Genomic DNA, 14931 nt, shown 5'->3' on the forward strand with positions numbered 1-14931 from the left:
TACTTTGTCATATATTTTCAAATGATGTCCTGATCTATGCACTAATCTATTGAAAACAGGCAAAATATGATAATTAAATCTCCTGCAGATATAGAAACGTGTTATACTTGGAGATGCTTCTGCTGAGGTGAAAACCAATGTCTGCATTTTTGCAGGGGTGCTAGATGTGAGATGAGGACTGACGAATTTTCTTCTGGAACAAAGAACTAGAGATTGCCCCCATGTACATTGGGCAGATGATTTATACGAACTGATAGCAGAAGCTGTTATTTTTGGAGCTACATGTGATCAGCTGGAAGTTGTGGATTCCATCATGCTCCAAGCTGTATGTGCAGCTTTTCAGGACTCAAGGTTCAACCAAAGCTCATCTTTTTTAAAAATATTTTTTAAATTTTATTTATTTTCAAAATACATATACAATTTCCATTTTAACAGTTCTGTGTCAAGCAATACTTATATACTTAGATACAATATTTACGATTCTTCTCCATATCAAACCTTATTTCTCTTTTCTTACCATATATATAACATTTCCCAAACCTCATAGAACTTAAGACTCTTCTTTACCTTTTAATTTTCTCGTCAGTCTGTCCATCTCGGCACAATCAAGTATTTTATTTGTGATATTTTCTGAAAGTACATCATCTTTTTCCAGCTTTGGGCATAAGCAATTCTTGCTGCTGTTAATATATGTTGTATGATGTATTGGATATGTTTCTTTCGGTTTCCTTTAATCATCCCCAGCAAAAAAAGCTTCTGGCTTAAATTCAATATCGTACCCTGTAATTTTTTAATTTTTTCATTTTTTCCCAGTATTTTTTAACTTTGGGGCATTGCCATTACATATGATAGTATGTTCCATCTGTTAGCTTACATTTCCAGCATTGCGCTTTCATATTAGGGTATATTTTGGCCAATCTCGCCGGTGTCAAATGCCATCTATAAAACATCTTGATTACTTTTCTTTATATGCTGTTGATAATGTTAATTTGCAGTTCTTGATCCAAATTCTCTCCCAATCTTCTAGGTATATGCTATGACCTACATTTTGTGCACAGGCAATCATTGGGCCCTTAACTACTTCTTCCTCCATTTCTACTTGGAGTAAAAAGTTATAAGTTCTAGTGATAAATTTTTCTTCTTTACCAAATTAAAATTTGGTCTAATTTTTGGGGTTCCCTCTCTATTCCAAATTCCTCCGTACCTTTTTATGTCTAGTTTTTATCTGCATGTATGGCCACCAATCCACAATTATACCTTGTTCTTTTAATTTTTCCGTTGTTTTTAAATTCCCAATTATCCAATAATTCCTTGTATCTAATCTTCTTTTTGTTCTCTGTTGTAAATCACTGCTTCCATTGGTGATACCCAATCCGGTAATTTGATGTTGTGCGTCTTCCTTAATTTTTTCCCATATTGTTATTAATGGCTCTCTAATTTGATGCCAGTAAAAATACGAATGGATCCTTTCCCATTTGTCCCACAAAAAAGGCATGCCATCCTCTATGGAGATTATGTCCCTCTAATACTAATATCCTCTTATTATTTAAATTTATCCAATCTTTAATCCAGAGCACTGCCGCACCTGATAATATAGTTCCCATTTTGGGAGTCCTAGGCCATCTCTACTTCTATTATCTTGTAGCATTTTTATATTAATATGTGCTTTCTTTCCTAACCAAATAAATGTAAGCACCATTCTATTCAATTCTTCAAAGAATTTTCAGTCCAGTTTTATCGGAATTGTCTGAAAAAAGTATAAGAATTTTGGTAGTATGTTCATTTTTATTGTGGCAATTCTGCCCATCAACGATATTTGCAACTTTTTCCAGCTCTCTAAATCTTTCTTACATTGTGACATCAATTTCTTGTAATTGTCTTCCTTTATAGTCAAACATCGACCTGTAAGCCATATCCCTAAATATTTTAATCTTTTTCTCCACTTGTAGTCCCAATTCTCTTTCTAATCCCCTTTTTTGTTTTTCTGTTACATTTTTTACTACCATTTTTGTTTTTTCTTTATTAATTTTTAGTCCTGCCACTAATACATATTGTTCAATTTCCCTTAGTAAATTTGTCCCTGTTTCCATCAGTTCCTCAATAAAAAACACTAAATCGTCTGCAAATGCTGTATTCTTGATTTTTAATATTTAATCCTGTTATTTCCTCATTTTGCCTTATTTTGGTTAGAAGCACTTCTATTGTTAATATAAAAAGTAGAGGTGACATAGGACATCCTTGTCATACTCCTTTTTTAATTTCAAATGTTTCAGTACAATCTGTTTACTATCACTGTAGCTTTTTGCCTGGCATATATTGTCCTAATCATATTTTCAAATTTAGTTCCAAATCTCAAATTTTTAATTTGTTGGATCAAGAACTGCCAATTAAGGTTATCAAATACCTTCTGTGCGTCCAGAAAGATTAGTGCTACCTGTTTCCCATAATATTCTAAAATGTCCTAAACTATTCTTGTATTGTTTCTAATTTGTCTCGTTGGCAAAAAAACATTTTGGTCTGAGTGTATTATTTTATTTAGCACTAACTTCAATCTTTCTGCCATTATAGTGGTAAAGATTTTAAAGTCAGCGTTTAACAGCAAGATTGGCCTATAATTTTTGATATTCCAAAAGAGAGTACAAATCATAAGCATAAGAGAAATGTAAGCTTTGGACCATGAATCCAGTATTTTTGATGATTCCGATACATCGTTGTACACTCCCAACAATACATCTCCAAAGCATTCATACAAACATTTGTATACCTCTGCCGGAATTCCATCTGGCCCCGGAGTCTTGTTACTCTTTAAAACAAAAGACTGTTCTTTCTAATTCCGTGGGTGTTATCTCTCTATTTAATATTTCCCTTTGGTCTTCTCTTAATTCTGCCAAGCCATATCTTTGTAAGTATTCTTATATGTTATTTACATCTATATTTTCTTCCTCACATAATTTTTCAAAATAGTTTTGAATTAATTTCTTTTTCTCTGTCATTTTATATTGTATCTCTCCATCCTCATCTTCCAGTTCCTGGATCAACTTTTTTTCTCTTTCTCTTTTTAATTTATGGGCTAGCCACCTTCCCGATTTATTAGCATGTTCAAAGTAATTTTGTTTTGCCGCTTTTAGGTCTCTCAGCCTCTCCTCTTGATTTACCATATTTAATTTATGTTTAACTAAAACCATATCATTTTTCACTCCTTCATTTTGAGGTTCTCTTTGTAGCTTATACTTTAATTCTCTAATCTCTGTTGTTAATTTTTCCTGCCTTTGTCTCCTTTCTTTGTTTCTTTTTGCAATATATGCTATAGTAATATCCCTAAAATATGCTTTTGCCGCGTCCCATACTATCTGTAGTAAGGTATCCTGATTTACATTATCCTCAAAAACATTTCCATTTCCTTTTTGGTCCTTGAGATATATTCTTTTTCATTTAAAATTTGAGAATTTAACATCCACCTTCTCACTTATTTTTCATATCTCTTCCAAATTATTATTAATGGATTGTGGTCGGCCCATGTGTTTGTCATAATCTCTATCTTATCTACCTCATTTCCTAATTTTCTGTTCATCCAGGCCATATCCAGGCGGGACCACGATTTATGGGGATTTAAATAAAAAGTGTATTCCCGTTTTTTAGGATTTATCTTCCTCCATTGATCCACCAAATTTAATTCTCGCGTCATTTCAAAAAAGGTGGTTGGTAATGTTTTCCTTTTCTTTGTAGCCAGATTCCCTGTATAGTCTTTCCTTGGGTCTACCACAGCATTATAGTCACATATAACGCATTTATTATCATATTCTATCCCTACAATTTTTTCATGTAATGTCTTGTAAAATTCTTTTTGGTTTTCATTTGGGGCATATATTACTACCAATATCATTAATTTTTGTCCAATCCGTAATTCAATTATCAAGATCCTTCCATTCTCATCTGAATATTTTAACTTTGTTTTTAGACTTGCCTTTATATATACTGCTATCCCTCTTTCTTTGTTTTTTGCTAGGGAGGTATATAACTTCCCTAGCCTGGGGAATTCTAAACAGTCCCTATGTTGATCTTTTATATGAACCTCCTATAGGTAAATGATATCTAATTTTTCTTTGAGTAGTCTTTTTAATACTCTTTTGAGTAGCCTTTTTAATACTCTTTTGAGTATCCTTTTCAATACTACTTTTAAAGCTCATCTTTTTAATTACTTTGAAGTTCTACTTTTCTTACTGTTTTTTTAAGATTGAAGAATCTGCAGAATCACAGGTCTACCAGTCGCTGTGTGGAACTCTCTTCAATACATTTTGAAAAGAAAGAACATCACTTCTGTCCAGCTTTGTGAAATCTTTATTTTTTATAATTTCTGATAATATACTGCAAATACTGTAAAAATTAAAATACTGCATATAAAAATTTAAAAATAAATTGTGGAATATCCTTTTAAATTGAATTGTAGGAGATTTACTTGAGATACTTCATAAAAATTACAAATGGACCTTGAAAGATGATAAGAACTTCCAGAGAAGAGGAAAAGATATTAAAACAGAAGTTGGGCAGGGAGAAGACCTCTTGGATGTAATGAAGTGGGGATAAGACCCAGGGCTCCTTGGCATGGTAGGATAGGAAGAGAGGCCAGGCATTCCAGCACATGGAAGGTTTACATACATTGGTGGGCCCTATAGCTGGCTGAGGCCTCCCAAAGACTCCCCCATTCCCTGAGGTACCAGGGTTGGGTCGTTAAGTGAAGCAGCAGTCACTTGGGAATCTTGCTTAACAACAACTTTACTCAATAACCAAGACACTGTACCAAGTGTGGTGATAAGTCGAAGTGTATTTTTGTAAGTTTTGGTTATTTGTCTTATCTACTTAATATAATCCTTAATAAAAATATGTAAAAATATTAACAAGTTATACTCACTGGAACAGTGTCTGAATTCAAAACGGAGGTGAGACCCACGGAATCTGTCAATGGGAATTGGGAGTTTGATGACTTCTCCCCAGCGAGGGCTATTATTATGATAGAGAACAAACGAATGATACATACTTCTATTTGATTCTCCTGAGCCTAAGCTAATGCAGTCCTAGAAAAAAAGGTACAAGGTAAGAATACTGAAATATTACACTAAACATGATAAAAGATACTAACAACCTCATGTTAACAATGCAAGGATTCTGTATATTTTAATTAGTCTATGTTGTGCATGTAGCTCCTATGTCAGACTGTAAATTCACATTCCATAGGAGGGAGGGAGGGAGAGGGGGGACAGAGAAAGGGAGAGGGACAGAGAGAGGGAGACTCTGTCACATGCTCCAGCTCCTTCCTCTGCTGGACAAAGAACACATTGGGTCTTCTGTCTCCAATACAGTCTCTGTGGAAAGCCTGGCATCCCCACAGAGCTAGAGTAATCCAGGAATCTTAAGTAAAGGGTAATTTTGCTTTATGTCAGGTGCAAAAGACCAAGTCCACAAATGGAGGTTCAATTAAACTGATTTATTGCTAAAGAAATTTCCCAAAGGTGATTTTTAAAAGGCACCTAGACTGTTTTATTTTATTACCTTGAAAACGTTTTGCTTCTCATCCAAGAAACTTCTTCAATTCTGACAGAACTTCAGTCAGAACTGAAGAAGTTTCTTGGATGAGAAGCAGAATGTTTTCCAGTAAATAAACTAAGAAAGTACCGTTGTATTTTCAAAGCACCTTTGGGACAACCATGAACTGGATGAGTGAAAATCTCTATAGATATTTATGCACAGAAATCTTTTCAAATAATAGTTGATACCTGGTTAGAATTATGTAAGGATTGGAGTTAGGGCTAACAACAATCAAATGGGTTGGACTTTGTTTGTGGGTATGTAACAATTCTAAACTGATCCTCTTTGCACTCTGATGCCAGATTCTGCCATTCCTTCTCCTAAACTTTAGAAAGTTTAGGATGCTGCCATGACAATGTGAGTTTGACACCCCTGTTGTAATAAAACCCTATGAGCATAATCTAAAATGGGTAAAATGGGTGAATACAAAAATTTTAAAATAAAACATTGTCTCAAACTTGCATGGGTGAAAAGATTCTAGTATAATTAGGTAGAAGGCCATTAAAGTGAAGACAAGATTAATTTTATTAAAAGGAACTGACAATTGATTAAGTATACTGTACTGTAATGTGGATAGAGTGAGGTCTTCAATATTATTACAATATTTCAGTGATTTCGGCTTTTGGATATAAGAAAAGAGAAGATATAGTTTTGATAATATGCTATGCAATGCAATACCATTTGAAATGTGTGGATTCTTTTGGGAGGGTTAATTAGAGTTCAATGTGCAAATAGTATTGTTTAGTGATTGAAATCCTCATTGAAATTTGACCACAGTGTAAAGTGGAAAAAAACCATGTTACGTTTCCATGAACATTTTGGTGAAAAGATGGAAAAGTGATAGAATAATACATGAAATGGACCATCTAAAAACACAGTTGGTGCTAGAATATTCTTGGATATAAAATAGTGCAGATTAAATCATGTGAAAGAATCTTGAATAACAACCAGTGCAATAAGCAATTTTTCTTGCTGAAAAATAAATGTTTCTATTTTTTGCTTTAGTTTATCAGTAATTTAAAATGAAGATTTTATTAAGAATTTCAACCCTTCCACATATAAAAGATTTTGAATTTTAAAGAATTTAAACCCAACGACAGAAATACATTGAATAAAGTATATAAATATTTACCTTTAGAATCTCTCCATCTGCATAGAGAACATACATAGTTACTTCTATGTTTTTTTGAACACTTTTTCCACCTCTCTCAAAGTCTCCTTTCTCTAAAGTCAGGTACAAATCATTCCGTATATCACCTACATACAAGGAGAAAAAGTGTTTTTAGAAAAGAGCACTTTTGGACAAACCAATATTTTGTTCTGATGAGATTTCAACTCATTCCAATTGTAAAATGAATAGTTAATAAAAATGAACATTTAATATCAGTATTATATTTGATGGCTGTTAGTAATGCTTTATGGAATCTGAAAACAGGATACCAGTTATGAGACAAAGGAGAAGGAGAGGACAGGAGGTAAGTTTTTCAAATTCCTTTTAAATTATCTAGTTAACAAATAAATGGTCAAATCATTCAGGATAGTTCTATTTCCATATTGATAGCTAATTTATAAAGAGTTGTAGATAATACAACAGTTGTAAACAATAAAGTCAATACTGTAACTTTTATTGCACACATTGTCCCTCTGTAGGACAGGTCTACCCAGCAATTTTTTTTCAAGCAACTAAAGTGGTGCTTAAAAGTTTGTGAATCCTTTTGAATTTTCAATATTTCTGCATAAATATAACTCATAGATTATTTATTCACAATATCACAAGTTCTCTAGATAACAAGAACTCAATTAAACAAATATATCAAAAACATTATACTTGAGGAAAATGATTCAAAATTGTGTATTTGTATGTGGCAGAAGTATATGAAATTTAGGATTACCAGTCCTTTTGAAGGAGAAATTAGAGTCAAGTATTTCAATCAAAGGCCTTTCTTACATTGGCAAATACTGTACCACTATTTATGCAACCATCATCAGGAAAACACTGAACCAACAATGAGATGCCATGAGAAGGTTTCAAGAAGAAAGCCACTACCCTCCAAAAAGGACATTGCTGCTGTTACAATATGCTCCAGTAGCTCCAGTGGCTTATGGTCACTCACACTCCCATAGCTCTGATCAACACCCATACTCAACCAAATACTTTATATTTATATTTCTTATGGTCACCCATTCCAAAAGATCCTGGGCAGATTACAAGACCAAAATATACACCGAAAACATTAAAAACATAATAAACTACAAGATTAAAAACACCCAAAACAGTTTTTTTTTTAAAAATTGCAACAGCAATCTCACTTAATTAGAACTGTATTCTAGAAAATATAATTGTGTTATCCTTTTCAATAACATAATCAATAAGCCTTAGTACCTGTATCCATAAGTCAAGTAAAATATAAATGTAGAACTGGATGGCTGAATCTGGAAGAATCTCTTTTCTTTGAAGAAAATTTATGTATATTACAATTTCAGTACAAATTGCTATCTATAAAAGGTTTAGACCCGATGTAGTACAGTATAGAAAAAGGATGTGACGAACACAAACATCAGAAAATAAAAACAACAATAGTGACATCAATAGGAAACCTAAAACTTGGTTTATAAATATAAAGTGAGATAATAAGAGAGATAGGCTTTGCCCTATTGCCACTCACTGCTCCCAAGATAAAATATATTGTTCATAATCATAGATAGTATTGAAATGCAATTTCTTCTTGTCTATCTTTGTCCTTTTGCTGCTGGGTATTCCAAGGATATCTCATAACTAAACTGAGCTGGAAATAAAATAATCTATATAGTTTTTCAAGTATTCTTGCCCTTAATTCATAACTTAATTTTCCCTGTCTTTTCAGAGTAATTTAGGATGCACAGAAGGGGTAGATAATTTTATTCACTAGTATTAGTTTGGCTGGCAAAAACAAAGATGAACACATTACAGTGTTCATCTACAGAATGCCAATCTGGAATTGTGGTATACTCTTGTAACTTCTCCATTCCAGAAGTAATCTCCATAGGAAAGCAAAATACTCTGAAGTGGGAGAAACTACGAATGTCTGAACGCAGCTCAGAGAGTAAGTTTAGTCAGAATGTCTAAGACACTGGGTAATGAGAAATGTTTTCTGGCATACACCATCGGCATACCTAGCTTATATTATATTTATGAATTTCAAACATTTAGTGAAAATTATGGGGTAAAATCTAGCGTAAAATGTGAAAAACAGCAAGTAATAAATGGTCAGAACACAATGAAGCAACAACTTACACCCAACTATCTTCATCTCTGTGCCATTAAGGGGAGAGAATGAAGGGAAGATAAACAGGGTGCCAATTTAGACAAGAAAGAAAAAATCAAGTTTTATTGACAGTTAAATGTTAAAACACATTTTATGAATAATTAAAAATGAAATACATACAATAATTGAGAAAAAGAGAAAAGAGAGGCATAGACTTGTTTGCAAATAAATATATTAGAAATATATATCCATGCATGAAATAAAAATCAAGAACCAAAGAGATATCTTGGATAAATTAAGTACTAGACTCATTCATAATTTCTAAAAATAGCAATGCCTGGAACATCATCTGCTGAGTGTTTAGAAACTAAGTACTGCTCAAGGTTGGATACTGCTTGGATAGGAAACTGTCAGGTAATTCCAGAACTATATATTAAGTCAGAAGTAAAAAAAAAACATTCTGAAAGAAAGCAATGTGAAATTCCTTCTGTATTGTTTCTCCCCAAAATCTATAAAGATTAATGCATCAAAAGTGAAGCACAATTTCAAGGAGACTTCACTAATTTTACTTTCATGATAAAACATCAAGGGTGCCAAGGCCATGTATGAGTTGGTGGGTGCTGCAATGCAGCAGAATCTCAGAGTAGCCAGGAAAACGGGACACAGAGTACATGTGAGCACAGGGAGGCTCAGGGAAGGAGGGTACTGATGGATGTGTGTCTGTGTGCCAGTGCAGGGAGGCCGGGGAGCGAGGGCACTGGAGGGTGGATAAGTCTGTGCAAGTGCAAAGATGTCTAGGGAAGAAGAGCAATGGTGGGCCCAAGCCAACAAAGGGAGAAGGAAGATACATGTGAGGGAAGGAAGGCGGGGAATAGAAAACTTACCCGAGCAACTTCTGACTTTCCCTGCCGGCTTCCCCATTGACTTTGCTTGAGGAAAGCCGGCAGAGTAGGCTGGCAATAATAATCACATGACCAAGGGATGCTGCTACTGGTATAAGTGTGAGCTGGTTGCCAAACCCCAAAGTTTGTTTATGTGACCAGGGAGGCACTGCAATGGCCAGAAGTTCAAGAAGCGGTTGAACCCTTTTACAGTGTCATAACTTCAAATAGTTGCTGAATGAATTGTCATAATCAAGTATATAAGAAACAATTTGTTATCTTTTATTTAAAAATCCAGGGAAGATAACAGGGAAGGTAAATAGGTCTGGGTTTCAATTCAACGTTTAACTAAACTGGGTATTTTCATTCAATACAAAGTTGCCAATATTTCATAGTGTATCAAACACACATAATTACCATCAGTTATATCATTCTTTTATTGTTCTAAAAATTGGAAAATGATTCATTTTGAAACAATGGGCGTAAAATTTCATGAAGTACCCTAATAAAGCAGAAAACTTCTTTTTCAAAAACCAGAATGGTCCATCTACTGCATTTTGTAAATGTATCAATCTTAGAACACAAAAGTGCAAAATATTGCTTCATACTGAAATCAGCTGCCTTATATTGTTCTTTAATATAAAATTATTGTGGTACAAAGCAACAATATAATGAAATACTACACATAAACAAATTCAATTCAATTTTATCTATCACTGCCTTTTGTATTAATTAAAAATCCTCCTTGTACTAAAATTCTATAGTGACAGAGAACTAAAAAAGCACTTGGAAGTACCTAACAAGTACATTTTTAAACTTCTTATAATTTCTAATTGTAATATTTTTGATACTGTAATTGCTTTCTTGAAGTGCTAAAAGAAGATGAAAAGTCAAATGTTTCAATAAGAAGGAACCAAAACAATGGAAATGTTTGTTTGCTGAAAAGCTGATACATGATCAAAATGCTTTTGAAACCATTTTCATTCTGAAAGCAGTATTTCATAAAGCATTAAGAATTGCTACTTCAATGTTAAAATACTGTAGGGCTCACAATAGGGATTTCATGCGTAACATAATCCTTACTAATACAAGGTTCCTTACTAATGCATACCTATGGCTTAAAACAAAGACAGGCATGTGGAGAACTAGTTAGAAGACCCATGCATTGTATATATGCATTTATTCCTAATTTAAGACTGACTTCTAAAACATGCTTATATCATCTAAAGTAATATTTAGAAAGAAAAAAGTGCTGCATTAAAACAATCTATAAAAAATTCATTCCCAGATTTAAAACCTAAGCAGAATAGCAAGCATTATCAAATTACAATTAGAGTTATAACTCTATGTAAGGTATAAGGAGGTGTTTCATGGGGAAAAAAACCTATATAGGACATTCATGTATAACCTTTAGTTCTGTCAAGTTATTTTTAGTAAAATATTACTATTTACAATTAAATCACAGCTATATCTTTTATTTAATATTTATTTTATAGTATTATTTACATTGATAAAGACCAGCATTCAGTAAGTGCTGTAAGTGGAACTTTCATTCACTTACCAGGCATGATCACATCTGGGAATCCTATTTTTCTTGTAATAGACACCCCTCTGTTAAAGATAATAGGATATTCTCTTCGAATTTGTTCCATTTCTCCACGGACAAGTTGAAGAGAAATTATAAGTCCTAAAAAAAATGGAGCAAAATTAGATTCTTGCAATTCAATTTACTATGAAACAAATAAAAAATACAATGGAGTATAATGATGTTAAAGACAACATAATACTACAACAGAATAGGAATTATTATATTTTTAATGTCTGAGCAGCAAAAAATAATATAGGAGACTGTCTTCTTCAACACAGTGGAAACAGCAGCACAAAACCATTCTAGATGTATATTTGTTCAGAGGAGAGGGGCAACTCCTGTAAATGGTAATGCCAATTGACAGGACACAAAGAGATTATCCTACACCATTTTATCAAGTGGAAAGACCTTTCTTCATTCTTATCAGAAGCACCTTCAAATTATAGACATAACATTCAATATTGAGCAAGAAAATAGATCATAGAAATATAGTATGTGTAAAAAGTATATAAAATAAATAGGATTAAAACCAAATGACTTTTGCCCAGTATTGGTCACTTCCCACAAGTGGGAAAATGTTAGTTGGACAAAATGGTGTACAAATATCCAGGTTGTAAACCAAGAAAGGTTTAAGTAAAAGCTAGCACCCTGAATTGTACTCAGAAGCCAAGTGGTAACCAATACAGCTCTCAAAAGAACAGTATTATATTGGTGGTAATAATAAGTATATAATGATATATATTAATATATATTAATGACACATTAATATATATTAACATTAATACATATTAATGATATGTATTTATAACTGATAAAACTATACAAAGATTATAAATAAAGAAGTGTCAATTAAATTAGAATATACAATAGTGTAAAGTAGATAAAAACCTAAGCAGTTCTAATTATAAAAGAAATAATGGCATAGCAAAAGGAAAGTTATTTTAAAATGAAAATAATAAACCTGACCTATAAAAACTAAATATATGACTAATTAAATTGAATAAAATTAAGCCATATTCAATCTAAAAGTCAAACAGGCCTATCCTGAGGCAGTCCACATGTTACAACCGTCTGGTCAGAATCACAAAATCCTCTATTCCTCATAACTAAAAAGTTTAGGCCTAGATTTAAAGCCTAAAATTTTTTATGTCATCCAAAGCGTGTGAGGGTATGAACTATAAAACTCTGGGACTAAATCAATTCCAAAGTTGCTCTTAGAATAACAGGAACAGCAAAAGTGCTAAGGAGGCTGATTGAGTAGATTTTAAGTGTACATAACAATATAGATGAAGGAAGTTATACAGTGTCACAGCGCCCAAAAGCCCCCCCCCCCCCAAAAAAAAAAATCGTGGCACCTGGCTCTAATTGGTAACCAGTGCAGGGCTTTGAAGTGTATTAAAACATTTAAAACAACCTGAGCTTCAGTAATTTAAACCTGGACCAATGGAGGAGAGGGAGACATGTCAGTGAGATGTTTTAATAATCTAGATATGAAGTAACCAAAGCACATAAAGCAACATTGATTTATCAGGTGTCAAAACAGAATACATCAAATTTTATGCAGATGAAAATGACAGGCCCAGTTGTTTTCAATAACTACCAACCAACCCAACATGTTGGAGAAAAGTTATTGACAAATTAGTCATTCTGCTGCTGTTGGGAACCCTGGAAGAAGCAGATTATCTGAAAGTTTTTCAGATTTCAGTGAGGGATTTAGTAGAGACAGACTTAGTCCAGGTCCTTGGGAAGTACTTGATAAGTGAATAAAAATGCCAAGCCCAATCTAAACATATGGCTGACTGTGCAGCAACCATAAAAAACATTAAATTTTATGCTGGCTGACTCTCAATGACTGGGTGGCTCACTACAATCAAATAAAAAATTACAATAAAATAAAAGATGTCAAGTATGACTGGAATGGAAAGAAACAAATTGTCCAGTCCAAACTTCATTGCAATACCTTGGCTGTATATAGTGTTGAGCAGTGATTCTATTTCCAATGGTATTTTTCCATACAGTCCATGTATACTCTCTGTATTGCCCTCCTTGTCAGAAAAATATGCAAATATGTTTGGAAAAGGAAGAAGCAACCTGGTAAGCAGGTACAGTACATTGCTTCCTCATTGATCATGCGACATCAACTTGAAGCCAGAATATAAATCTCAGGTAAGAGGAATATTTCATGTCTGCTAACAATTAGCAATGCTGAAGGTGTTACTGGATTATTTTTCTTAAAAGCTTCTTTGTTTTGCAAAATCTCCAGCCTCTACACCCACATTTTTATAACAAGAAAAATAATTCCTTGAAGACTGTTCATGACCATAGCCTCTAAAATATGAACTATGTGGCAAATATAATGTTTTAATTACCAAAGAAAATATGTATCTTCAAAAGAGCTAAAATAAAATGTTACCATAATTTGAACTGGGTGCTGTATATTTGGTGCTCGACTTGCGAATTATATTTTCATGGATCTGATGCCATTCATTCTCATTGTTGCACCTGAAAAGTAGAGTCAATGTTATTTGCCACTGCCAATGAAATTAAATATGCACATAATTACATAGAGAGGAAAATGAACTATTTACAACTGAAATGTGCAGCATTATAGAACAGAATCTTTTATAATTCAGATTGTGAATAACTAAGATGATGCATTTTCTTCCTATTTGAGAACTTAAAGGATGGTATCAGAGCTTAACATTCATGGATCATTATAAAGTGTGTGTGTGTGTGTGTTGTTTATATATGTTATCTTATTGCAGCATGTTTGAGTCTATAGAATCAAAAATTGGAGTTCTTAACCTTCCTGTCAATCAAATCTTTATGGGAATGGCATTCCAGAGGGCGGTTGCTAAGACAGAAAAGGCTCTCTTTTGCGGTGCCACCAGATGGTATTCCTTTGTAAATGAAATCTGAAACATGTCTCTTCTGCCAGACCTAATGGCAGACTCGCATCTCACTTAAGAGATAAAGCTGAAATATCCACCTCAGCCTCTTCTGCCATGGTTTAAAAATCTATTTTTTCTTTCCCAGAACATGACAACTTCTTTACACTAACTCTATCTCCTGCCTTGTGTGTGGTAGCACTTATTACAATCATCTACCTTTTAGGAAGTGCTTCATATGGCATTCTCTGAAGCCATGGTATGTAAGGGAAACAGGGTACTCATATTTTCTGTCAAATTATAGAGTAAACAAAATGAGAAAAAAATAAAACTATAGTGCCATCTTCTGGGACTGAGGTCTGTGACTAGAAAAATCAGCCTTTTCTTTCCTCTCCTCTTTTTCAGAGATATACTAATCTTACAAAAGACAAATACAAGCAATCCACACTTAAGAAACACAAATGGCACTGGCAACTCCGTCACTAAACAATATCATACAAGACAACATGTGACCAGGACAGACTTACAGCCTCACTTTCACTATAGCTGTTCAATAAATGAGGTGAGATATCACATGACCAGGAATTTTACTGCCAGTTTCTCCATTGACTCAAGCCAATTTTGAAGTAAACAAATGGCAATCACATTCACAAAATGTTGTTACATTCACAGATACTTACTGGTTGCAAACACCCAAATCTTGATCATTTAACCATGGGGGTGATGCAACAGACATAAGTACAAGA

General features: G+C 33.5%; 1 protein-coding gene across 8 annotated transcripts in view; it reads right to left on the reverse strand.

Annotated features, from left to right (window-relative positions):
* Positions 1-14931, reverse strand: part of DOCK3 (dedicator of cytokinesis 3) — a 200059-nt gene that overhangs the window by 119216 nt on the left and 65912 nt on the right. For all 8 annotated transcript variants that reach the window (XM_087954950.1, XM_087954949.1, XM_087954948.1 and 5 more), the window contains exons 13-16: positions 13711-13799; positions 11271-11396; positions 6716-6840; positions 4910-5072 (exon numbers count right to left, since the gene is read on the reverse strand). In XM_087954950.1, the coding sequence (XP_087811076.1) occupies positions 4910-5072; positions 6716-6840; positions 11271-11396; positions 13711-13799 (503 nt within the window). The remainder of the gene's footprint in view (positions 1-4909; positions 5073-6715; positions 6841-11270; positions 11397-13710; positions 13800-14931) is intronic.

This window comes from Notechis scutatus, chromosome 2 (assembly GCF_049901735.1).
Source record: "Notechis scutatus isolate UNSWTSFEM ecotype Mainland chromosome 2, rNotScu1.2, whole genome shotgun sequence".
NCBI classification, from domain to species: domain Eukaryota; kingdom Metazoa; phylum Chordata; class Lepidosauria; order Squamata; family Elapidae; genus Notechis; species Notechis scutatus.